General features: G+C 42.1%; 1 protein-coding gene across 1 annotated transcript; it reads left to right on the forward strand.

Moving 5' to 3' along the window:
* The first annotated feature begins 1246 nt into the window (after positions 1 to 1246).
* LOC137194038 (ephrin type-A receptor 4-A-like) lies at positions 1247 to 25738 on the forward strand. Its single transcript, XM_067605556.1, has 19 exons — positions 1247 to 2043; positions 2790 to 2857; positions 5307 to 5504; positions 5769 to 5879; positions 6295 to 6649; positions 14433 to 14588; positions 15285 to 15815; positions 17744 to 17868; positions 18013 to 18172; positions 18275 to 18386; positions 19179 to 19237; positions 19492 to 19605; positions 19696 to 19881; positions 19995 to 20056; positions 20186 to 20395; positions 20753 to 20929; positions 23125 to 23312; positions 23527 to 23712; positions 24408 to 25738. Exons 1-19 carry the CDS (start codon positions 1887 to 1889, stop codon positions 24523 to 24525), a joined length of 3273 nt encoding a protein of 1090 aa, XP_067461657.1. The 5' UTR covers positions 1247 to 1886; the 3' UTR covers positions 24526 to 25738.
* Positions 25739 to 25953: the final 215 nt, after the last annotated feature.

The raw sequence follows: 25953 nt of genomic DNA on the forward strand, positions 1-25953 counted from the left end.
CCCCAAATGGAACAAAAAGTAAGTGTGTGTGTGTGTAGATGTGTGTTCGTGCGGCGAAGGCTGGGGGCCAAACTTAAAGTAGGTGTTCAAGGCTGGGGGCCCGTTGTGGAAACCCCCTCCAGAGATCTGGGAATCTCAGGGGAGAGTAGGAAAAACATCCCGACGGTCATCAATCAAAACTTCGGTGACACAAATGACCAGAAACAACGGGCCTCTCTCCATCCATGTCACTGTGTCACCTCCGCCCCACATCCATGTCCCACCCACCTGCGCCGCTGCCCCATAGGCTCTCGCCTTGCACCTCTCGATGTGATTGGCCCTCTGGTCCCCGAGCAAAATCGTGATCCCCTCTAGACTAATTGGGCTTTTGTGATTGCGCAGTCTGTCGTGGCACTCGAGGAGAATGAAACGTGAAAACGGTATTATGGTGGATGGGGGAAGAGTGGCAGGTCGAAGCGAGGAGATCGTATTTGGCGTCTCAAAGTGCCAGATGCTCTTCCTGGGTCCATTATGATGCCTTACAGGGGATCGAGATGGTTTCGGCGTAGCAACTGCGAAGACACAAAGCGAGATGGAGACTGGCCCGAGAATCACACAAGCACATACATGCAAATGCAGACACACACTCACTTACACATGCAGTCTGCTGCTTAAAACACTCCTTGAAATCAGCTTCAAAACCGGCCAAACACACAGTCCAACAGCAGTTATAAAAAAGCTTACCTTTGTACATGTTACACAAAGAAGAAACAAAGTGGAGCACATCTCTGTTTCTGTTACAATACACAACAGATAGGGGGAAAAGACACTGGATCAATGTAAATGAAAGTATTACTTCTTCAAGCTGTGCCTCCACTGAGAGTGATTGTTCTCTAGAGTCTTTGAGTAAGGGAGAGTGTAGGAGGACAGGTCATGAGCCTGCTCTTTGTTTGCTCCACCATGCTTCTACACAAGGCCGTAGTCTTGTGCCGTTTTGTTTACAACTGCCGTATTATTAAAGGATGAATCTGCTCCTATTCCTTCATTATGTCCATAATGGGTTTACAGATAAAAATAATAAAAAAAAACTGTTGTTGACAGATGGTGGGGGAAGGATGATTGAAGCTCCTTATCCTCATCATGAAAGATCTCTGACCATTCATTGGATTTTTCCTCCCTCCCCCTACAGTCATCAACAGGTGGCGCTGTAGTCACACTCTTCAGTGTTGTGCTCCTCGAAAGAGACAAAGAGCCTCCAACAGCAGCAGTTGCTATGAAATCAACCAAATTCAGCCAGTCCAACCTTTCATCGGCCAGTTGTGACACATTCATGTTTTGAAATTCCTGTGACAGACTGTGTGTTTTTTTTGTTTTTTTTTTTAAACGTGATACTGTGACGTTAATGAGCCCATGCCTGCTGGCATCCTTCGTGGTTATCACTGCTAAATGTCACTTCTGATTCGCAATACGGACTAACTAAAGAAGTAACTGTTAACTGCATCCTCCAATATTTACTTTGGATCCGTGGATCCAAAATGATGCCCTATATGTGGTCCTACCTGGGGGTTTCAGGGGATGTTATTTATTTGTTTATCAATTTAAAGTCATTACAGCCAGTTAATATGCATTAAAGTGTGTTTCAATCCCTACAAATATGCCTAGAAAATTATAACCACTATTTGCAAAATCTATTTCCACGTGGGTCTTCTTCACCTGGATTTTTAGATAGAGATAATACAAATATGACTGTAGAGATGTTATATTAACACTGATATGGTATACTGTATGTCATTCGGCTCATGTCATTTGAATTACCATTAAGGGAAGTGTGAGAGACCGCCCCACTATCCGCTGCATCCAACTCGCTTTCACACTTGGGTTCATTCACACACACTTTTCCCACCGGGATGGAGCCGCTTCAGCCAGTACGCAGAGCCAGCGGGGAACACACACGCTTCCACACGGCACACATGGCTGCAAATGTATGGCGAACATCCTCCGCGTTCATCTGGATAATTACACTAGTTTCAAGTTCGAGGACAAGGATTTATCCACCCAATGAAGGTAAAGTGGGAATATAGATTGTGACTGCGCTGCATGTGACACGGTCTAATTTTCCGTTCCTGCACGCAGAGAAGCGCCTCTGCGTGTGCTCCGTGCGCGTCCGGAGATGGTGAAGAGCGGAGCGATTTTGCATGAAACTTCAACAGTCAGAAAGTTGGAAGAATAGGAAAAAAAAAATTGAAGTTATCATTTTTCCTGGTTTGTCGCAGAGTTGTTCTCCTAAGGAGTTCAGTTGCATGTTCTCTCTTTTCCATGGCTTTCACGAAAATCACTTGTTTCTTGTATATTTCTACATGATATGGCCACTGAAGCTCATATTGTTGTATACGGTTTACTGTATAAGACTTATCTTTTATTCATGAACAGTTAAACCTCTGAACTCACATGTTTGGGTTGTTTCTTTATGCACAAATAGGGTTTGACACCCTTAAATCTGTCCTAGAATTGAACATTTCAAATAATCTAGACTAACACTAATTAGACTAACTAATCTGATGTAATGTAATAGAAATCCAATTAATATTATAACTAATTACAGACTATAGCAAATACAGTGGGCTATACTTTCTACTAATTCTATATTTGTCCCAAGCTTAGTGATCATTTGTGATTTTGTGGAGTGATTCATGGATCCTAATGCAAAAATGTAACTTAAATCTGCCTGCTAAATAATTTGATTTGTGTATTTTTACTGAAGCACTGTTGGCTGTTTGCCCTTAAACCACCTGCGTATGTGTGCATTTTAGTGACCCTGCTGGATACCAGGACAGTGCCAGGAGAGCTGAAATGGGCAGCCAGTCCCTCAGAGGGAGGGGTGAGTGGGAGCTTTTTTTTTCTTTTTCTTACAGATACACTGTTTACAACCTGTTCTCTCTTTGGAAAATACACTTTCTCACTCACACAGACACACACATACACGCTTGCACACACTTGATCTGGAAACAGTAAATAATCATCCCACAGATTTTGAAATGAGCTGTTGTTCACCAAGCCTAAGTGCTAATAGCCTATGAGATTTCTGGCGTTGTGTTTGGCACACGAAAAGGCATAAACCAGCTTGGTGGTGGGTGTCGTTTTTTAGGAATTTTTACTACCATGCAGTTGCCAGAATGAATCCTGGAAATGTGATATTACACCCTCCCATCTTTTTTCTACTTTTATCATGTTGTCATTGGTGTACATTGTGATCAGCCATCTATATGTTCCCCTTCTTTCTCTCTCTCACTCTCCGTTTTGCTCAGTGTCTCTTTCACCTCTTTGTTTTAAGAGTTATTGGTGAACTTGACTCTTATTTCTTCAGTCACCATGCTCTCATTCTCTCACATGCCACTTGATTGACAGGGTCCTGGTCTGCACGCACTGAGCTTTTGATTACAGCCACCCCCCACCTTCCACATCCCCAGCTATACACACACAACACCATCTCTGTATGGTTAGGGCAAGTGCAATGCTTTTTTTTTCCTCTGACAGCTGTGATTTCTTTCTGCTGACAAAGACTCCAAAAGAGACTAGACAAGGAGTCATCATACCCCATGACGGCTTTTTTTTTTTTACAGCTCTCTTCCTCAATACACACATACCCAACAATGACACACATAAAGACATACACAAACATACACAAAGACGGGACCATGTGTTCATGCACACACTCTCTTATATACTGTACATAAAGGAGCACAGTTATACACTAAAGAGCCAGACCGATGCTGTATTTTTTGGGGCCGATATCGATGTTGATATTGGTGAGTGATTAAATTCTATCATGATATGTCAGCCAATATTTAAGCATTAAACTGTATTGTGAAAGATAAGAGTAAAACGGCATGTTTTGAGGAATAATCCCCACTTAAAGTAGCAATTAAGGTAGCTGTGATAGCCCAATATGGGCTAATAAGATCAGCCCTGATGACATATTGATCAGGCTTCATTGCACACACAATCACATACAGACCCCCCCTCCAATACACACACACACACACACACACACACACACACACACACACACACACACACACACACACACACATTCTGTCATTCTCTTACTCTCCCTCTCTTTTTCTCTCTTTCGACACGCCGCATTTAGTGTGTATACATCTCTCACTAGCAGGGAGAGGGCAGATTATTATTCAGTGGCAATAAAAAGCCAATTTGGATTTGGGAGGCTCAGCGGTCATTTGAAGGGTCACAGTACAAGGCAAATAGTCTGCTCTATTGAAATGAATGGTGCAATGAAGGCTGAGCCTGCTTCACGAGTATCGAAATGTGTCTGTAAAAACCTTGGAGTCGCAAGAAATCTGAACCACTGTCCACTGAAGGATATTGATGCAAGAATGAATATTAGTCTCATGAAGTTTCAAATGACAGCGGTGAAATAGAGGATGTGCCCCAGCATCTGAACTGTGTGGGGGTTTATTTTTGTATTTCTGTATTTATGAGGGAAAAAGATGTCCTTAAGTGGATAGAAAAACAACATAAGTTCTCAGCAGTGAACTTTTTTTGCTGGCCAAGGCTTCTGAAAGAATTTCTGTGTAAAGTCTTCAGTTTACTGGAACTAAAGTCTAGACTTTTAGACTTTTGCTTTCTGTTCATGCAGTGAAAGTGAAAGATGAGAATCGACTGTCAGGGACTTTAACCTTGCTGTAGTCTGTCACAGTGAACATTTAGTCACCTTTGTTTTTCAAAATTACTTTATCATGTGAAACTGCCAGTGGGGACTGTACTGTAAACTCTTCGTTGGTACATTCAAGAGCTTTTGGAAAACTCATCTCATCTTAAATTTGAAAGTCAGATGCAAAACAGGAGTCATTTAAATACAAGACTTTTTCATGTTCACATGTTCATTTTCACCACATCTTTGGGTGTATTGTTTGTTTCCCAGGTTTCTTTTTCTGACAACATAATTTAAAAGCATTACTACTTGGCAGCTGACTTCTTAAATTTTAGATGTCAGAGTTTGTTGGATAAGGAAAAGTTTTAAAAACATGCTTTCAGCTGCTTTACCACATGAGAATTTCATCACTTTGGCAAATAAAATTCACTGATGGAGCATCAATTTCAATGAAGTTTGAAATATCTACAAGTTGATTTTCCTACTGTTGGCATGAACTGAAAAAGCAGGAATTCAATTGTTTATGGTACATATTGTAAAGTGGTGGCCTGTAATGTTAAGTATTCACAGTTTAGGAGCTGAAAGATAAGTGTAAAAAGATAAGTGGATGCCCTTACAAGTGTGATAATACAAATGTGTCAATGTTCTTTTGCAGTGGGAAGAGGTGAGTATCATGGATGAGAAGAACATCCCCATCAGAACATACCAGGTGTGTAACGTCTTAGAACCCAATCAAAACAACTGGCTGAGAACTGACTGGATCCCTCGGTCTGGTGCTCAGCGAGTCTACGTTGAAGTCAAGTTCACCCTGAGAGACTGTAACAGCCTGCCAGGGGTCACTGGCACCTGCAAGGTATGAAGCTTGACAGGGAATAATAGTCTTTGTATGGTTTGGATTTCCCATATAGGCTTGAATTCTTTAACATGTTAACATTTATGCTAATCAGTTAGTGGACATGCTGTTGCTAATGGAGCTTTATTATATATTACTGCTGCTGTTTATTCAAGCACAAACCCCCCTTTGACTCATTATCATATTAAGAGGAAAGATGAGCGCTGATAATGATAAATAGGCGCTTCAGTCTCTCTTTTTTTCAAAATCCCTTTTGTCTTGCAGGAGACATTCAATCTGTACTACCACGAGTCAAACGAAGACAGAGAGAGCTACATCAAAGAGAGCAGCTTCATTAAGGTGGACACTGTGGCAGCAGACGAGAGTTTCACCCAGGTAACACTAAACAACTGAGTCAGACTTTGTGTTCTTTATCCTCGCTCCCCCACTCACTTTAATTTGCTCTTATCTGGAAAATAAAACCCCCGCGGCACTTAGCTGTAATTTTTTTATTTGTTTTAAGAGCACTTTTATCTTGGATGACCATTTCGCCATCCCAGGAATGTTGCCAAGGTGTTTTTTTCTTAGTCCTTACTAAAATTACTTCTGATTTTAGTGATGTAAGCATTAAAGCCTTTTTTTTTACCTTTCCAATCAATGGAAGTCAATATGGATGAGAGCCAATTGCTGAAAATGTGAAGATCAGCTATGGTTCAGTTGCAACTCTTTAGGTTGAACAAGCAAATTGAGTTAATAAGGGCAGTGTTTACCGCACATTTCATTATTGTAACTCCATTCTCTGTCCATCCAGGTGGACGTCGGAGACCGCATCATGAAACTGAACACTGAGGTGCGTGACGTAAAGGTCACGACCCGGAAGGGCTTCTACCTGGCCTTTCAGGATGTTGGTGCCTGCATTGCTTTGGTTTCCGTCAGGGTTTTCTACAAAACCTGCCCACTCACCATCCGTAACCTGGCAACCTTTCCTGACACAGTTACCGGGGCTGACACTTCATCGTTAGTGGAGGTTAGGGGGTCTTGTGTGAACCAATCAGAAGAGAGAGAGGAGCCTAAAATGTACTGCGGTGCTGATGGAGAGTGGTTGGTTCCTATTGGTGGATGTCTTTGTAACCCAGGATATGAAGAGAAGGCCGGTGCATGTAAAGGTAAGCGACACCAGGTGCAAAAGCGCTACTGTACCATTATTTGAGATTGTTTGGTTTTGTGATGGTCTGACTCATCCGTTTTGGAAGCTCTCCTCTCCCCTTGTGTTGCCATGTCTCTATGAATAACAATTATTAGCACTTGAGTTAACAAGCTACTCACTAATGATGGAAAACAGTGAAAGAGATTTGGTGTTTGTAGCAATTAACACCTGTGGATTGTTTTAATTGTATAAGATTATATTTAGAAATGTTACTATCTTAAAGGGACACTTTAATCAGTGCAGACTATGTTACACATTTTAATGCTTTACAGTAGGAGCAGTAAAGATTACACATTTAAATGTATTTATTGAATAGTCAAACCTATTTGAAGGATATCACTATTTGATGGCATATATGATTTTTTCGACAATAGCACAGACTCAGACACCTTAAAAGAACAGCTGGACATTTGAGGAAATATGCTCATACAAATTTTTTGCTGAGAATTAGATGAGAACATGATACAGCTCTCATATCTGTCTGTTGAATATGATCCTGGCTCATTAATTAACACGTTACATCTTATGGAGTCTCCGCTGGTTCCCTGTTAACCTCACAGTGAAAAGACTCTAGGAAGTAACAAATTAAACAGGCTCACTGATTCCACCTGTTTACAGTCTTTGTGCTAAGCTAAGCTACCAGCTGCTGGCTGTAGCTTCATATCTAGCAAACATCCAACTCTCTGCAGGAGAGAGAATAACTATATTTCCTAAAATGTCAAACTATTTTTTTAAATTCTAATCTTTATGGGCTCTAGGAGCTAACAATAACTTAATTTTGTTTAGGTTTTTGTATAAAAAGTAGCCCTCAAAAAGCTGACAGTAATCACAGTATATCACTGTGATTGTATATATCATCATGTTATTTATCCCCTAAATATTCAGTATCATTCATCTATTCCATTTATGTGTTATATTTCAATATCTCCAGGCTGTAAACAGCGTTTTAAGTCCTGCACTGATTCACTCTTTTTAGTATCAGTGGAAGTTCTCAGGTCTCAGTGTGAGGTGTGCTGACATAACAACAGCCATCTGGACAAAAATGTCTTTCTATCACTTACAAATCTGGTCTGAACTTTATGGTAACAAATATGCAAGCTGTTCACACCTCTCACCAACATACATGTGGCGTGGATGACGTGTAGCGTTTGCAAGTAGTTGTTGTGATAGTGAAGACTACTAAATGTGCGTGTTTATGTGAAAAGGGGAAAGTGGGGTGAACGGGGGACAACAGACTTTGTGGAGACACTTTTACAACATGGCGTCACTCCCCCTATTCAGGCACATACACAACATGTTCGCACACGCACACACACACACACACACACACACACACACAGAAACACACACACACGCAGATGGACAGAGACCAATAGAGAGACAAGGGAGAGCGACTCACTGATCTGCTCCCTCAGTTTTATTTATGAAGCCTATCCCAGCAGGCTAATTGTATAACAAACAGACCCATAATTCAAAGAGAAAAGCAGAGACACTGAGAGAAAGAGAGGGACAGAGAGATGGACATAAAGGAGAGATGCAGTTGGTGCCAGTTGGCGATAAAGAGAGAAAAAGCTGGAGCAACCCGGTAGCAGAATCGTTACTGCATATGCCACATAACGGCAACGTCCCTGGTTCGATTCCAGCCAAGGACCCTTGTTGCATGTCATACCCATCTCTCTCTCCCTTTGTGTCCCGTCTGCCTCTTCACTGCCCAGTGTCCAATAAAAAAAGGCAAAAACGCCAAGAGGGAAAAAATCTTGACTTTTTTTCTTTGCAATAACATGAGCAGTAGCCAAATTTCTTTCTTTGTGACAAACGTACTCTAAAACCTTCACCCCGCTCGCCCTCGTTTGTTCCCTCTGAAAAGAGGAGGAGGTTTGCGGGGTGGTCCCTGAAGCCTGAAAGATGTTCCTCCTCAGCTAGATTTAGGAGAGACCCTTGACTCTGTTGAACCTCCAGCAGATGTGAAGTGCCATCTATCTATCCGCTGCTCTCTTCTCTGTCTCCGTACTCACACTGCCTGTCAGGTTGTTGGCCGGGCTCAGCTGCCTCAGTGGAAATCCATCAAAGTCTGGATGAATACCGAATGCTGCAGAAAACTCTGACCCTGCAGTATTGGATAGACACTTTAATGCTTCTCCCATTTTAAGTTTGAAATTCACTGAGAGAAGAGGGGGGAGGGGTTAGAGCAGGATGGAACGAAAAGATAGATATATTTGAGAGGAGATTTAGATGATCTATTTCTCTTTCCTTTACTAAGGTCAATAGGTTTCTCGATCTTCTCGACTCACATGCCCTCACTCAGGTAGTATATGAAACAGACAGACAGAAGCTTAGCCAGACACACTTGCAATTACTGGATATGTTCAGGCTAGCTGTTTCCCTGTTTCCAGTCTTTATGCTAAGCTAAGCTAACCATCTCCTGGCTCCAGCTTCATATTCACTGTACAGAAAGAAAGCCAGCAAGCATATTTTCCAAAACGTCAAACTATTCTTTTAATTTCATCCCAAATACCTCAGAATATAACTACCACTCAAACACAAGTACAGACTTTAATGGTCAAACACCAAAACTATGTAATAGAAACTAAAATAATAGAAATTGTTCATTCAGGCTTGTTTGTTGTGCAAAATTGTTTCACATTCTTGGATGTTACATTATATGTGCCACTGGTAGATCTCCTTAGTTAGATAGATTGTTGTTTACAGCAAATTGTGGCATGTTTTAATTGAAAGGTTTTTCATTTTTCTTAGAGCCCTGGTGCAACAACCACAGTTTGCTTCGGTGGAAGTATTTTTTCCATATGCCCTATGCAAGCTTATGTGTTGTTAATGCATTTTAGCACCCCAAAAACTCCTGTTGAACTGAACCGATTTGAACTGAAACAAGAGTAGACTTAGCTAAAGCGGCGAAATGTGAAAAGTTCATTTTCAGTGTTGACACAGAGTAATGAGGATGGAGGGGATGAGAGGAGAAGCTCTGGAGAGGAAGAAGGGATTAGATGTTGAATGGGGCGAGAGGGGGATTGAAAGAGGGCCACTGACAGCAAGGCATCAATACAGAGCTGCCCCTCCCCCGCTGGGGGTTCGTCATCGGGTGCAAAGGGGACGAGTAGAGAAACACAAGAGAGAGGGAACTCCCCCTCTTTTCTAAACCCCTGGTTAAGACCTAGGTCATGACTGAGCCTGATGAAGACGTCAAAAACTCTGACTGACAGCCACACACACACACACACTCACACACATATAGAGAGTTTAGCTGCAGAGTGCAGGGTCATGACCGAGGTAGATGAAGACGTCAAAAGTTTGACAGCTGCGATCCGTCTGGGAGGATCGGAAACGAGGGAGGAGAGACAAGAGGCGAGTGGAGGAGAAACAACAGAGAGAATTTGAAATGTGAACGGCTGGAGAGGCAGAATGAAAGAGGAGCCTCCTGCTTTTTGTTTCACTGTCTCTCTCCGCTGGCCTCTTTTTTCTGTCGTCTGATTTCTGCTCAATTCTGCTCACTGCCTTGGGAGGGTTGGAATGTTTCTCTGTGTGCATGTGTGTGCCTTTGTGTCCAGAGAGATTTCATGGTTGTGCTTCTTTCCAACGCACCTGCAGTGTCTCGTCAACAGCAGAAAGCGTTTGGACGAGAGGGATGAAAAGAGAGGGAAAGAGAGGCAGAGGGAAATACAGGCGCGCTGAAAGAGAGATGACAGAAAGAAAGAGTGAGCGGATGATAGAAAGAGTGTGTAATCGCTGTATTCAGTGCCTCTAATTATTGCATCGCGTTTTTGGCCTCTGGACAGTGTTGGATTGCTGATTTAGTGTGTCTGTGCACGAGTGTATATGTGTGTGTACTGTATCTCTGATTTTCTGTCTAACAAAGCCCTCCCTCCCATACACTCACAGTTTGGAGGACTGCCCGGGAATGCCTAGAGAAGAGTGTGGTGGGGCAAACAGCGGAAGGAGAGTGTGTTTTGGTGTGCGTGTGTGTGCGTGTATTGCAGGTGACAAAGCAGGGAAAGACACTGGAATGGCACAAGTAATTGTCAGAAGCAAGCCAAACCCAGGTGGGGGGGGAATGGTTTGCATTCCGCCATCACAATTAAAGTGGGTGTGTGTTTTCGAGTGTGTGTGTGCTATTGTCTCCCTCTCCCAGGTTGTTCTTAATGTAGAGGTTTGCCAGCTCCACCAGTCCGTCTGTAGCTCTCTGGCATCGGAACAAGCTCGGCTCTCCCTCTCCCTGTCTCTCAGTCTTGCTCTCATTATCCCTCCTTTCTCTTCTCAAACTCTTCTCCCTGATCCACGGTCAGGGGTGGGTGGGGGTGCTGCTGATGGCGGGGGGCGATCTGTGTGTGACGGGGAGGAGGGCTGGAGGGGGGCTTATTGTTGTAGAGCCCCTTTCACATGCTAATGTTCGCACTGTTGGCTCTGGGCAGGCACACACACATACACATACACATTTCTCTTCAAACCACCAGTTTTGTGAGTATTTAAATTTAGACAAGTTAAAGCTGCGGCTTCTACTGAGTGCATTCCTAGGGTTTTAAATGCAAACTTAATCTGAAAACCTAGTGCCCACATGAGATATGACATGAATTTGATACTAAGCTCTGTAGAAATTTCAGTTTGCAGGCATTCATTCAATGAAGACATACAGTAGGGAAGAGATAAGAATCATGTCTTATCTCCAGCATTCTGTGGGTTTTAATTAACAGGGCATGACCCCTGTGATTAATAGTGTCCCTCCTTCTCGAGTGACAGTCTATCAATCTGTCCATCCTTCCGTCAATCTTTCCCTCCCTCCATCCATCACACAGACAGGTGTCAGACTGGAACGGTCAGGGGTACTTCCTCCATCTACACCCCTCTTCTGGGAAGGAACAAGGGATGATGACAGATAACATGGGGTCAAGGAGAATACACACACACGTGCACGCATACAGTGTGCCGATGAAGCTCTTAGTTGGATTTGCAATGAGCTGCATTTGCATTTTAGGTAGCAGAAGAATGCATATGCAAATGCCGACAGTGCTGATAGTAATCAAAGGGCACCTTCCCCTCCCCGTCTTCATCTCCACCTCCTCCTCGCTCCTTCTTTTTCTCTTCACCTATTTATCTCTCGCTCCTCTTCATTCTTTTTCTCTCGCTGTCTCTCCCAGTCAACCTTCTTCATCCTTTATACTTGTCACTCTCTCTCACTTGTCTCAAGCAGCCAAACAGCTGATTATAGTGTATGCACTCTGCTACTAACAGGCACACACACATATGAGGATCATTTCTCACCTTATCTTATCAGTGTGTCCTCCCAGTTAAGCAGGGAGCTGGTCGAGCTCAGGCTCTGCACGGCCCTTGGTGGCGTAGGGTTAATGTCGGGTTAATGACACCCTCATGAGCTCTTATTCCAGGTCAGCACTCACCCCCCTCCCAGCGCTTGAAACTAGTGCTAAAGACATAAAAGGCTACAGACAACAGAGAGAATAGGGACATGAGAGTGCGCTGAAGGAAGTTTATGGCTTCAAATAATTGTTCCTCTCTTTCTCTTCCTCCTCCATTCTGACCTCAGTGTTGGAGAAAAGGATAGATGATGGGGTGGGACAGAGACAAAGGTGGTGTGCAACCAACACCCCCCCACCCCCCACCCCCAAGCAGAGTCTTGTTTAGCTCTATAATCGACCCTTAAATCCGCAGGTCAAATACCTTTCTCTGTCTTTCTCTGTTCAATTCCCTCTCTTTCATATCTGTGGCTTACTTACCTACTTTGATGATTAAAAACACAGGAATGTGTACAACAGCAGGAGAATGATAATTTTATGTAGGATTTGATGATATCACCATCACGTGTCCACCACCATCATGTTGAGTCATCCACCAAATGAAGGCCAACCTTATCAGCTGTAAATGTGTTAATGAATTTACAGGTTTCGACTACACAGCTGTAAGCCGGATGTCTTTATGTGCGGCCACATTTGAATTAGTATCAATATCAGGCTATAAATGCCGCTAGCTGGCTTCAAGGCTTTCTTGTTGTTTGACACTTGGAGGGGTATACGGAGATACAGCAAGAGTGAGAGAGTTATCAGAGACACAAAGACAGATAAGTAGAGGTCGAGGAGGAAGTGCACAGTGAGCAAATGAAGGAGGTTGTGAAAAATGTGAAAGGGAGGGCAAATGAGTGTGTGAAACAGCAAATCTATGGAGGCTCACGCAGATGGGGCAGGATGGTTGGTGTGAGTAGATTACAGAGAAGACTTCCTCCCTCTCATCTACTGGTGAGAGTGTCATAAAGCATACTGACACACTCGAACACACACACACACACACACACATCATTCCCGCATTCCTATCCACTCCCACTGGGATGTCTTTATCTCCCTTGGAAATGTGAAAGGGTCGGAGAAAAAAAAGGAGAGAACCGGGAACGATGGTAGGATTGAGGAAGGAGAATGAATAGGATGTGATGATGAAAAAGAAGGTGTTGAAAAAATGATTGCGCTGGAAAGAAATGAAGGATTTTTCCATCTGAAATTAAAGATGGAAAAAATGGCTCTAACCAGCCACACTTTGCCATCTCTTTTGCTTCACCAGTGGATGTCAAGCAGTATAATTATGCACTCATTTATTGTATTGTTGCTCTGTCAGTGTATGAACTCCTTGGTATACAGAGAGAAGATTTTTCGCCCTCCACCCCCCTCCTTCTCTCTCCCTCTCTCTTTCTCTGTTTCTCCTCTTTCATATATTTAAATGTCAATTATATTTGTGTGGGCTGCCGGCACTGTGGAGTTTTGATGTATTCAGTTCTAGTGTTTCTGGTTTGTGCATGTGTGTGTGTGTGGGAGCCGATCAGTAATTGTTCTTTTAGGTGTTTCTTTCTTTGCTCATCAAAATCAAAGATAAAAGAAGTCAAAATGCGCCTCCCTCTTATGCTATATCCATTTCTCTCTCTAGATTTTTCTTTACAGTTGTTTACCTTTAGATCCAAATGCAGTCCAAAGACAAGATTTTACCATGTGTTGATTAACTTGTTGTCTGGGTTCTCTGAGCAGTCAGTATGGGAGACAACAAAGACTGTATCAAGGGTCAGGGGTCACTTGACCTGGAATCAATGTTGACTGCACTGCTTGCAGCTCACATCAGGGTGGTCTTTGATTCCTACAAGTGACTAATAACGTTGACAGATGATTTATTAAGGATAATCTGTAGGTACAAACAAGACATTTACATTTATCCCCAAAATACATTGTATGTTTCCATCTTACAGTTGTGTTTAATTAATTTTCTTCCTCATAAACTATTTACAGAGAATATTGAATGTTTTGAAACCTGTAATGTGTACAAATATGTTTGCTAGCTAGCAGTCCTCCTCTTTGCCAGCTTTAGCTGCTGTCATGCTGTGTTTCTTTGTGTGGTATCAGCTCCACTGATGATCAGTTGAGTTAAATTAAATCGCCGGCACAAAAGCATTTTTGTGTCACCAGTGCATTTGTGCTACTAGAGCTCGACATACAAACAAAGCGGGGACTTGCTGATCAAAATCTAATCATCACTAGTGGTTAAAAACTCCACAGAGTACCTTTAAACAAATACTTTGTTCTGTTCAAGGCAATGTGTTTATTTTAAAAGTCATTTGTAGTGTCTTTTTATATAGTTAATGTCAATATGTTCAACATTTGTTGTTGCAAGTGTGCATGGCTAAGCATTGTTGTTCAAGTGAAATATTTAAATCTGTCCCTCTCTTTGTCTCTGTCTCTCTGCAGCCTGTGCTCCAGGTTTCTACAAGGCCAAGTCTTCAGATGCGGGATGTTTTAAGTGTCCTCCACATAGCCACTCACTCAGAGACGGGGCTACTGCCTGTGACTGCCACTCTGGGTACTTCCGCGCTGACACAGACCCTCCATCCATGGCTTGTACCCGTAAGAACACACACACACAAACACATACACACACAGGGACACATACTAGTAAGACAATACCTAAGTGAAAACACAGACAATATGTGTGTGCATTTCTTGCAAATAAAAGCAAATGGCACGCTCATTGTATCCTTACCTCTCTATCTCTACCAAACAGAGGGAGACAGAAACTTGTCTGAATGCCACCCCTGTTTCATGATCCCATTACTTATGACTAAGCCACCATCTACATCCTGTCTGACAGCGATAACTAAAGACATTGAGAAGTGAATAAATGTCCTCTCTCTCACTCTTGCTCTCTCACTCTCCTTGTCTCTCTCTCTCTCTCTCTCTCTCTAAGTCTCTGAGTAAGTCCTGTGTGACAGACTTGGAGACCTCGGTCTGTGTGTCGTAAACTTAATTATGCCTATATACAGCACATGGTTTCCTTGGCCTGGGAAAAATGAAAACACACAAACGCTGTCCCTCAGACACACACAAAAAAGAAATACCACAGAAGAAAACATGAGCCCATCAAAAACATCTCTGAACAGTATGGTTTTCGGTTTGATGCCAGATGTCTACATTTCAACCAGTGCCAACAACTTGCAGCACCCCCCTTACTCCTCATCTACTTCCACTTCCTTTATGTGCCGTACAGAATGCAAACTTGGTTGGTTTTGTTCATGCTCAAGCTTCTCCCTGTCTCTTCCCCAGAGCCGCCATCAGCCCCACAGCAGCTGATCTCAGTGGTGAATGAGACCTCTGTGGTCCTGGAGTGGAGCCCCCCTCGCCGGCTAGGAGGACGAACCGACACCAGCTACGGCCTGGAGTGTCTCATTTGTCCAACTGGGAGTCAAACAGGCAGCCACAGTCAAAATGGTGGTAAAGCCCCCCCCAGGAATCACAGTGACTCCCAGGCTGAGGCTCAGCACAGTGGCCTGGGGATGCAGTCGGACCAGGGCATTGTGGGATCTGAGGTCCAGTCAGAGAGAGGTGTCTTTCAGAGAGATTACTCCAGACTCGGCTCAGGCTCCGTCTCCGGTTCTCAGCTCTGCCTGCCCTGCGGCTCAGATGTGCTCTTCTCTCCCAGCCAGACGGGCCTGAGGACCACTAGGGTGGTGGTGAGCGAGCTCAAGGCCCACACTCACTACACCTTCATCGTCCACGCACTCAATGGGGTCTCCCAGGCCAGCGGTACAGGGGCATCCCAGAGTGTGTCTGTCACCGTCACCACCAACCAAGCTGGTGAGAAGAAGAAGTGTCTGAGTGTGTTTGTTCGATTTTTGACTGTTGCAGTAACACAGAAACTGTGTATATACGCTGCACAGAAGTGGGTCAGCACAATACAAACTGCTGCTCACTGCATGTGGGCCCACAGGGAAGCGAGGCCCCGTGAGTAATGTTCAAAACTGTGGAAGCATGATATGAACAAGCTCTGTTTGTAGCTACATTCTTGCATACTAAAGGAAGTATCCAAACAAGTCAGTGCTGAAAGAAACAGCTATTGATAAAGTATTTTTGCATTCAAAAAATAATAAGGAAACTTATCTGAAGTACACCATTCAGTTAATATAAGTCTTACGTTTCTTTCTGATTTCTAATCTAGAGAGACTTGTAATTTAAAGGTGCAGTGTGTAGGATTTAGTGGCATCTAGAAGTGAGGTTGCAGATTGTAATCAACTGAATACTCCTCCCCCTCCCCCTCAGCTCCGAAACATGTAGGAGAACCTATGGTGGATGCAAAACTTGTGAAAAACACGAAAGGTCCTCTCTAAAGCCTGTGTTTGGTTTGTCCAATGCGGGCTACTGTAGAAACAAGGTGGTGCAACATGGCAGCCTCCATGGAAGAGGACCCACTCTCCATGTAGATATAAAGGGCTCATTGTAAGTTAATGAAAACACAACAATTCTTAGTTTCAGGTGATTATACACTAATTAAAACATACTTGTGAATATTATATTCCATTTCTGCCAAGCCCGTTCTGCTAGATGCCACTAAATTCTACACACTGCACCTTTAAAGAAATAGAACTGACAAGGTTTTTCATGTTTCAAATACATTTCATGAAAAAGAAATTTGATTTGAAAAGCAGTTCTGTATTAAATATTCCATAAATTAAGTTCTGCTATACATTTGAGACCATAATCATATAAAATATCTTGCAAAGCTACAATAAATTTTAATAGAAGAAAACTAATACTGTTGTTCAGTATTAGCAGAAATACAAGTTTCTCCACAACAACATCAATAATCTTTAACAATTTTTTAGCTATTTCTCAGCTGGAAACTCTTGCTCTTACTATCACTGTCATAGTTGCCATAGTTATTACTCTGTCCTCCCACACCTAACAACAGCTGAATTAATTATAGGGGTGTTCTCAAGAGGATGTCAGAAAGCATTCTGGGAAATGTAAATCACTGACTTAAATACAAATAGACAGAGTTGGTTAAGGGGAAATTAGATACATCAAAAAGTAAAATCCAAGACTTACATACAATGAAATAACTGAACAGCACAAATGTACAGTATAGAAGTGTGGGGTTTTCCTTGTGTCAGTCCATGACCACGGAAGTGTGTAAAAAAATCACCCACATTTTATGGCGTGTTTCATTTTAGTTGAAGGTGTCAGCTGGTGTGTGGCGTCCCTCACACATGCTCTCCATTAGTTTTCGGCTTGTGCTTTTTTTGCATGCTGTTACATCTTAACTGTCATTACTTTAAGTCCTTACAGTGGCATTTAGAAACGGCACACCTGCTCAGTTCCAGGTGCCCTCGGGGAAATAACTTAGCTGTGTGTGCACAGCATGAGAGTGTGTCTGGTATGTGTCAAGTCCAACCTGCACCACCATATGGCCCAATATCATATGAACAGCCACAAAATAGGACAACCAGCGAAAAAAAGGATAGAACATAGAGGGATGTAAGAGGAGAGAGAGAGGAGAATAAAGGTTGTCCCCCTGGATAGGAAGGAATGAGATTTAGGTCAGTTCTCAGGCGCACTGGGTCACTGGGATTGTTGACAAACTGGTACCATACATACCTTTTGAGCTGTGAGCAGAGCTGTGAAACTATTATTGATGTTATCATAGACTGTATGTTATTCTATGAAGTTACACCATTGTCATTTACATATCGTCTCTCTCCATCTCTCTCCCTCTTTCTCTCTCTCAGCTCCCTCTCCAGTGTCGTCCATCCAAGCCACCGATGTAACCAGGCATAGTTTGTCGTTGTCGTGGCAACAGCCAGATCGACCTAACGGGGTCATCCTGGAATACGAGGTCAAGTTCTATGAAAAGGTGAGCCGCCCACAGGTTAATGCAGCTCAGACAGCTGTCTGGAATGTCAATATGTTGGCACGCTTTTTGTATGTCACTGATGGTGGAGATGGATTTGCAGTCAGGCATTGAAAAGAGACCCCTCTTTTTGTCTGTTCTAATCAGGATCAGAGAGAGAGGTCCTACCGCATAATGAGGACTTTCTCTCGGAGTGTCGATGTCACGGGTCTCAACCCCCTTACTGTGTACGTGTTTCATGTGCGTGCTCGCACGGCTGCTGGATACGGAGAGTTCAGCACCCCGTTTGAATTCTCCACCAATTCAGGTATTCAAACTATAATAGTCGTTTTGTGGGATGCATTTAAGTTTATTATCATGATGAAGATGTAACTTTCTGGCTGATGACTTGTGTGTCTCTCTCTGTTAGATCCCTTCCCTCTGATTGGAGAAGGAGTTAACTCAGCCTTCCTGCTGCTGTCTTTAAGCGGGGTTGGAATATTACTGCTGATATCTGCAGCTGTCTTCATCATTAGCCGCAGGTATACACACACACACACACACACACACACACATACACACACACACACACATCTACACAGGCAGGCAGTCACACCTATAGGCTTGTTAGGTTTGCTAGAAGTTTCCCATCAGTGCATCTCAGCACATCGTTGACGTCAATATGTTTGCTGCTACTGCCTTTGACCAAACTGCCACAATGCACACAGACAACACACACATTTCTCCTGCTATTGTGTGGCTAAATAATGTGTGTGTGTGTGTTACCTGAAGCTTTTAAAGGGGATTAGAGTGGAGACAGTGATAATCCCTTTGTCCCTGACTTGTCATTACTGTCTCTTCAGCAGCACAGCTTGTGTGTCAGCTTCCGCCTGCGCGCACACTCACACTCTCAAATACACATTCACACACACACGCACCTGCTCAGCCACAAAGGTGTTTTTGACAGTTTCTTTGTTTAATGGAAAACACCTTTTATCTTGCGTTACCTGAGGCATCGCCCCTCCTCCCTCTCTCCCTTAAATGCTTTCATCTGCTCGCTCTGTCTTTCCTGCAGCCCGTTGCTCTCTGTTCTCATTGTCATCGCTTTCCATTGCGGCAAATCCCAAAAAAACCCAATGAACGCTCAGCGCTACTGGAAGGAAAACACACAAAGTTAAAAACAATCTGACACAAATGCCCTTTTGTGAGTTCACTTAACTGTAAAAATCACAACAAAAAGATATGAGACATGAGAAGAAATGGTTACAGAAACACTCTGATAGACTTTTCCATGTATGTGTGTTAAATGTCCGTTCTTTCTCATGTCTAATCAGGAGGAGCAAGTACAGTAAAACAAAGCAGGACTCAGAAGAGGAGAAACATCTTAACCCAGGTAGACCAAACACACACACACACACACACGCACACACACACACACACACACACACACTGTAACATAAAGAGATGGATGGATGCTCTTTTTCCTTCTCTTCTCACCAATCCACCTGCACACATCCTATAGACATTCTGCCAAATACATTTACATAACATATGCAGCAGTTATACAACTCATATTTCTCACCCTCCTCTGCATCCCTTCTTCTCCTCCCTCATTTCCTCTCCTCTTCCACCTCTCCTCCATGGCAGGAGTTAAAATCTACGTGGACCCATTCACCTATGAAGATCCTGATCAGGCCATCCACGAGTTTGCCAAAGAGATTGATGTTAGCAGTATTCACATCGAGAGAGTTATTGGCATGGGTGAGCTTGGCAGTAGTGCTCCTCACATACACACATACACACACACACATGCTTACTTGGCGCTGACATTGCTGTTTGCTGTGTGTGTAGGAGAGTTTGGGGAGGTGTGCAGTGGTCGGCTGCATATGCAGGGAAAGAGGGAGATCTATGTGGCCATCAAGAGTCTGAAGGCAGGATACTCTGACAAACAGAGGAGGGACTTCCTGTCTGAGGCCTCCATCATGGGACAGTTTGATCATCCAAACATCATCAGACTGGAAGGTGTTGTGACAAGATGTGAGTTGTTGACATAACCTGCGACCCATTTGTAGCAGTAATGGTATTTGAGTTATAACCTAATATGCAGACTGAAAATTCAGCCTAATAATTCTAACTCTCTACCTGTTTAGGTAAGCCATTGATGATCATCACAGAATACATGGAAAATGGATCTCTGGATGCTTTTCTTCGGGTACATGCACTTTATTTTGATGTCTTGTTTGTTTCATACCAAATGTAAATCTACTTTTGAGCAAAATTTTTCCAGTGTACTGAATTGTGGGAATCCATGTCTTTTTTCTTCTTAATTTAAATGTTTCAGAAACATGACGGCCAGTTCACGGTGATCCAGCTGGTTGGCATGCTGCGCGGCATCGCCTCAGGTATGAAGTACCTGTCAGATATGAACTACGTTCACCGAGACTTGGCAGCTCGAAACATCCTGGTCAACAGCAACCTGGTGTGTAAGGTGTCTGACTTTGGCCTGAGTCGGGTTCTGGAGGACGACCCAGAGGCTGCCTACACTACAAGGGTAAGACGCATACAGAAGTATACAAGACAGTCTGCTGTTATTGTTATAAACCTCCCGATGGGAAAAATGTATTATTTGTCATTTTAAATGGAACGTTAACATGCTATTTATATGCTATCACATCTCCAGTTCACACATTTTTTGTTAAATCCTGCCATAGATCTCTGACTCATTACAACACATGTTTATGAATCTGACAAATACATAGATATCCATCAAGGAATAAAGCTTTAAGCAAAAATGTTTTTGGAAATGTAAAAAATAGAACATATCTGATAAATGAATGAATCCATCAATTAATTAAATAAATAAATTCAATTATTCACTGAAACAGTGTGACTTTAATTGCTGTTTTAGGAGGCCATTGGGACTTACCTTTCCCCTGGAGGGAAGATCCCCATCAGATGGACGGCTCCAGAGGCCATAGCCTACAGGAAGTTCACCACGGCCAGTGATGTGTGGGGTTACGGTATTGTCATGTGGGAGGTGGTTTCATATGGAGAGAGACCCTACTGGGACATGAACAACCAGGACGTGAGTAATATTTATATCTTGTCACCTACACAGTCAAGAGAGTGAAGGAAAAGGAAAGGAAAATTCTGTTTTTTGTGTTCGTGTTTTTTTTTACATCCTGGGTCTTATATTTTTGGCCAGCATTTCTTTTGGTAATGGAATATTTTACTCATCAGTTTCATTGATCTGATGAAGCAGCGACATTTGTATTATATTGTTAGACTAACAAGTTTCGGCTTGCAGCCATCTTCAGGGTCATGAGCAGGTTAATCTTATTTTATTTCAAATTTTAAGGCTTTACATGAGCCATCTTGCTCTCGAGGGCGTCCTTAAACCATATTATCTAAAACAGTTATTTAGAAGTGAAAACAACAGCGACTGCACCCATAATGTCCTTTATAATTATCCACTCCAATGGAAAACTGTATGTGCACACAGGTAGGGTACAATAAGTACTACAGGTCAAAGTTGAACCAGAAAGTAGCTCTCCAAGATCTGATGATTGTTTACAGTTTGAGTAATAACTTGAAAATTCACCCTCATTTTCAAATAAGTGTTTTATGGTCAAAAGTGGGGATTTGCTTAAAAGCCATCTGCGTGATTGCTTGTGTCAGATTAGATCTCAGCCTTTTGTTGTTGAGCAACATGAAATCATAAGTGAAAGAAAAGGATGGACAATAAATGGTAAAATCAGACTCAGGGGTTTTTTTAAAATCACAATTTACCTGTCAAGTTTCCTGCCATAACAACTCTTAATAGCACACTCTCTGAACTCACTGACAACCACCAACACAGACATCAATTACAATTTTCCTTAAACACAATTTGTGTGCTGTGACTTTCTGTTCAAGTCAAATTAAATTTATGCTTCTGTAGAGTCATGAATAACCCCATTTAAACAGAGGAATACATGAAACAGGCGCCACTTCTCAAGGATGTTTAAAGAAAAGACCTCTGGCGGAAAATAAACCAGTATGCACTTGCAAAGAGTTGTCCTCTGTGTGACATACTGCATTCTTCCAGTGTATTTGACCTCTGCATCATTTAAGAAATTACAAACTTTTCTTTTAAATCACCCACAGGAAGGGCAGCACGCCAAGATTTTGTTCACCAGTCAAAGTACATTTTACTGAAGATAAATACTGAGACATATCCTTCAGCCAAGTACATACATACTATGTGAATTTTAGGGGTGATTTAGTTGTTCTGAACAATTTCTGAGATCTGAGACAAAAATCCTATTTCAGAGCAAATTTGCAATCACTTTGGTATCACAGCTTGTTAAGTTTGAGTGGGTCAAAGAGCCAGTCTTGTATATGGAAATTTTCAAACATGATTGATTTCATCTGCAGCACTCTTGTAGTCTAAGAAAACTTTTATGATGAGCCATTCTCTAAAAACTCTATCGAGCTTATTTACTTTCTTTTGCAGAGCAAATTAGTACACGCTGAGAGATGCTCCTCTTATTTGAGCTTATTTGTTTTAGTGAAACACTTGGGTGTAGACACTCACAACTGAATACAAGAGAAGCATCTTTAAACCCCATTTGTTAGTGGAACTTCTTAGCTGTGACCCAATTACATACGACATGCCGAGGCAGGCTTTGAGTAGGTATTCATATGTAAGAAAACTAAGTTTACTCAAAATGTCAGTATGTTTTTCAGTGTGCTGTTGCTTCACAATATAGTCCCACAATGCAATGCACACAGGAAATAGAGGAACTGCTAACAACTGCAAAAATAGAATAAATTGCAGTTGATGGGGAGACAGTTTTGGAAAGATTTTGGAAAACAACAAAAAAAAGTAATAAATCTTTTGAAAAGATTTTGCTTTCTCCTTGTGAAGTTTAAATGAGACTGGCGTGTCAAAGTTGCAGTTTGATTAACGTCATTTGGCACAAGTCATTCATTGTTTCCTGTGCAAAACCATAACTTACAATGATCATGTATACTAACTCCAAACAGAGTATACCATGACAATTTGTATATAGTGTACTATAAGTACATGGTACGATGTGGGACAAAAACTGCCATCTCAGCCAAACAGTAACTACAAGAGAAAGGATTGTTTGTGAGCCACGAAGATTTCTGTTTTCTCTTGCTTCATATTGTTTAAGTCTAGAATTAGTGAAACCCACAGACCCAGTTTTTAAAAACTCTTACCATTGGATCCAGTCTTTTGAAAATATAAAACCTCCATTTCCCTCTTTCCTGTAGGTGATTAAAGCGATAGAGGAGGGCTACCGCCTGCCTGCTCCCATGGACTGTCCTGTGGTTCTGCATCAGCTCATGTTGGATTGCTGGGAGAGAGAGCGAGCAGACAGACCCACCTTTAGCCAGATACTCAACATGTTGGACAAGCTCATCCGTAACCCCGGGACTCTGCGCCGGACAGGAGGGGACAGGTATGCACTGTACCGGTAAATACAGACATAAGCCCTTATAGATATATACAGAGACATATAGATACAAATACATATTCACCTAATACAGCCAAACACCTACACCTACACTCTTTCACCCACATTGGTAGGAATGCATTCAAATATGATTTCACACTCATATTTCAGTACTTTGCCAAAACCAACCTGCTTTCTCTACCTCTCTGTGTGTTTACAGACCCACAGCCACTATGTTGGAGTCAGGAGTGGGTCCAGAGCTGTGTGTATCAGTCGTACCGGAGGTGTGTGTGCCCGAGTGGTCTGTGTGTGAGTGGCTGCAGTCCATCGGGTTGGAGAGGTACAGAGATACTCTGGCAGCAGCAGGATACACCAGCCTTGACAGCTTACTGGCTCTCACACACCAGTAAGTGTAACCTTCATGCACAAATATATGCTTTTATTCGACAACCATTAAGTCAAAAGGGACGAAAATTCTCTAATGTAGTTACAGTCAGAACGAGAACCGCCTTAATTCAGATCAAAGTCTGACACAGCAAGGAAGAAATCTGACTTATTTTTACCTCATAATAACATGAATAGTGACTTTATTTTGTACAAAGGTAAAAGGGTACACAACAAACTGTGCATTTTGCATGATTGTGATCATTCAGTTTTGCAATAGTTCCTCAAGAGAACTCCATTCACACTGTTTTCCAAGTTTGAGGAGTGGAAAGTAATAAACTACACTTGCTGTGTTTATGGTAATGAAGATATATGTCATTGAAATACAACAGTTACGACTCTTTTATGTAGTTTTAATAGCTTTTGGATAACAATGACCTTCTATGGCATAATGGCATAAACTATAACAGGCTTCGGCCACACACATGATACTTGTTAGTAGGAGAGATTTACTATTGTTTTAATGAGATCAATAATAATAAAAGATCAAATCATACCAGCTTTATCCTTTTTTATTGGCTTTTTATTTGATTTATTTATGTATCTACAAATTAAATTGAATCCAGATGGAGGCGTGTTAAAATGAGAACACTGATTTCCAACATGGTTGCAACTTGTTGTGTGTTTTAAAGTATATCTTTGTCTCTGCACCCACAGGGAGATGGACAGACTTGGAATAATCACACCATCACACCAGGACATACTAATTGCTAGTGTGCAGCAAGAAATGTTGTCTCAAATGCAGCACATGCAACACACAATGGTTCCAGTCTGAGGCAGAGAATGGATACAAACCTGTTTTGAGAAGAATTTCATTTACCTCATCCATGCACTTTAGAGGGACTTTTCACCAGTGGAAATAAAAGGAGCGGAGTAAAATAAATAAGTATCAAGTGAGAAGAAGAGAGAGAAAGCAGCACTTTTGTGAACTTCCATACCGTGGAGTTTTCTAAAAACCGTGATCTGGACGTGGCCACAGATAGCATTAAGCTACTGAGAGCTTAGACTGAAGCCTCATCCTCTTATCTCGTTCGATTTTTCATGATTTTATTATCTGTTTCGTGAAGGCTGACATGTAAGGCTGTGCATAAGCAGAATGGCTTCCAACCTTTTTCTTTTCGCTGCTTTGGGCTTGACTTGAATAAAAATGTGTTTTCTGTTTGCTCGTATATCTGCGTGTATGTGTGTGTGTGTGTGCGTGTGTGTGTGTGCGTGTGTGTGTGTGTGTGTGGTGTGCATAGCGTGAATGCACACAACATGGAATCTCCCTTGTCAAGGCGTCAGCTACATCTTTGGCTATTCTGAATATGCAAAGTTGAATAGAGAGTGGGAGGAGCCGCACAGAATGTATCATTTCGAGCTCTTACTAGTTTCATACTAACAGACTGTATGATTTGTTTTTATTGTTCTGTTTTTTATTTTTCATTGTATGAATTATTGTTTCTTTTGAATTAGACATTTAGATTAGAATGTTGTCCATCTCTATCGATTGTATATGTCTTTCATTTGATGCTAAGAGTTAGCTTTGTGAAGCATTTTGTTTATTTATGGTCTTTTTTTATCTAGTTTGTACATTGTAAAATAGAAACACTGAGGAGAAATTGTAATGATTGCCATATTGCATTGCAATAAATGCCAAAACCCATCCATGTATGTGGGTTTTAATTGTGTTTGAATACATTGTAATGTATTTAATGTATGGTATAGATAGCACTGTAGACAGGATATCAAATGAAGCCTCAAATGCTTTATGTTTATCATTTCTGAGTTTGGCAGAAGGATGTGTCCTCTATTAACGTTGAGATTTAGTCAGGAGGTGCCTGTAACAAGGAAAACAACTCCAGAAGATCACCCAGCTGAAATGCTGCTGGTGTAATCACACACACACTGCTGGCTTTGTGTGTGTGAAAGACACAGGCAGGCAGAGAGAGAGAAGAAAGAATAGGAGAGAAAACTGAGAAGAGAAAGAGCTTGAATTAAAAGGAGAGAAAATTAAAAGTGGGCTGTCACTATGAGCGTCTGTGTGGCATCATGTTTTTGGTTGACTAAATTGGGCTGAGTTTGCAGTGCAAACTTGTCGAATCAGCAAACATCTGTCTCCTACTACACTACCACACACACACACACACACACACATATATATATATATATATTTACACACACATATACATGCACACACACCAGGGAGTTGATTGGCGGAAGC

The sequence above is a fragment of the Thunnus thynnus genome, chromosome 12 (assembly GCF_963924715.1).
Source record: "Thunnus thynnus chromosome 12, fThuThy2.1, whole genome shotgun sequence".
Taxonomy (NCBI): domain Eukaryota; kingdom Metazoa; phylum Chordata; class Actinopteri; order Scombriformes; family Scombridae; genus Thunnus; species Thunnus thynnus.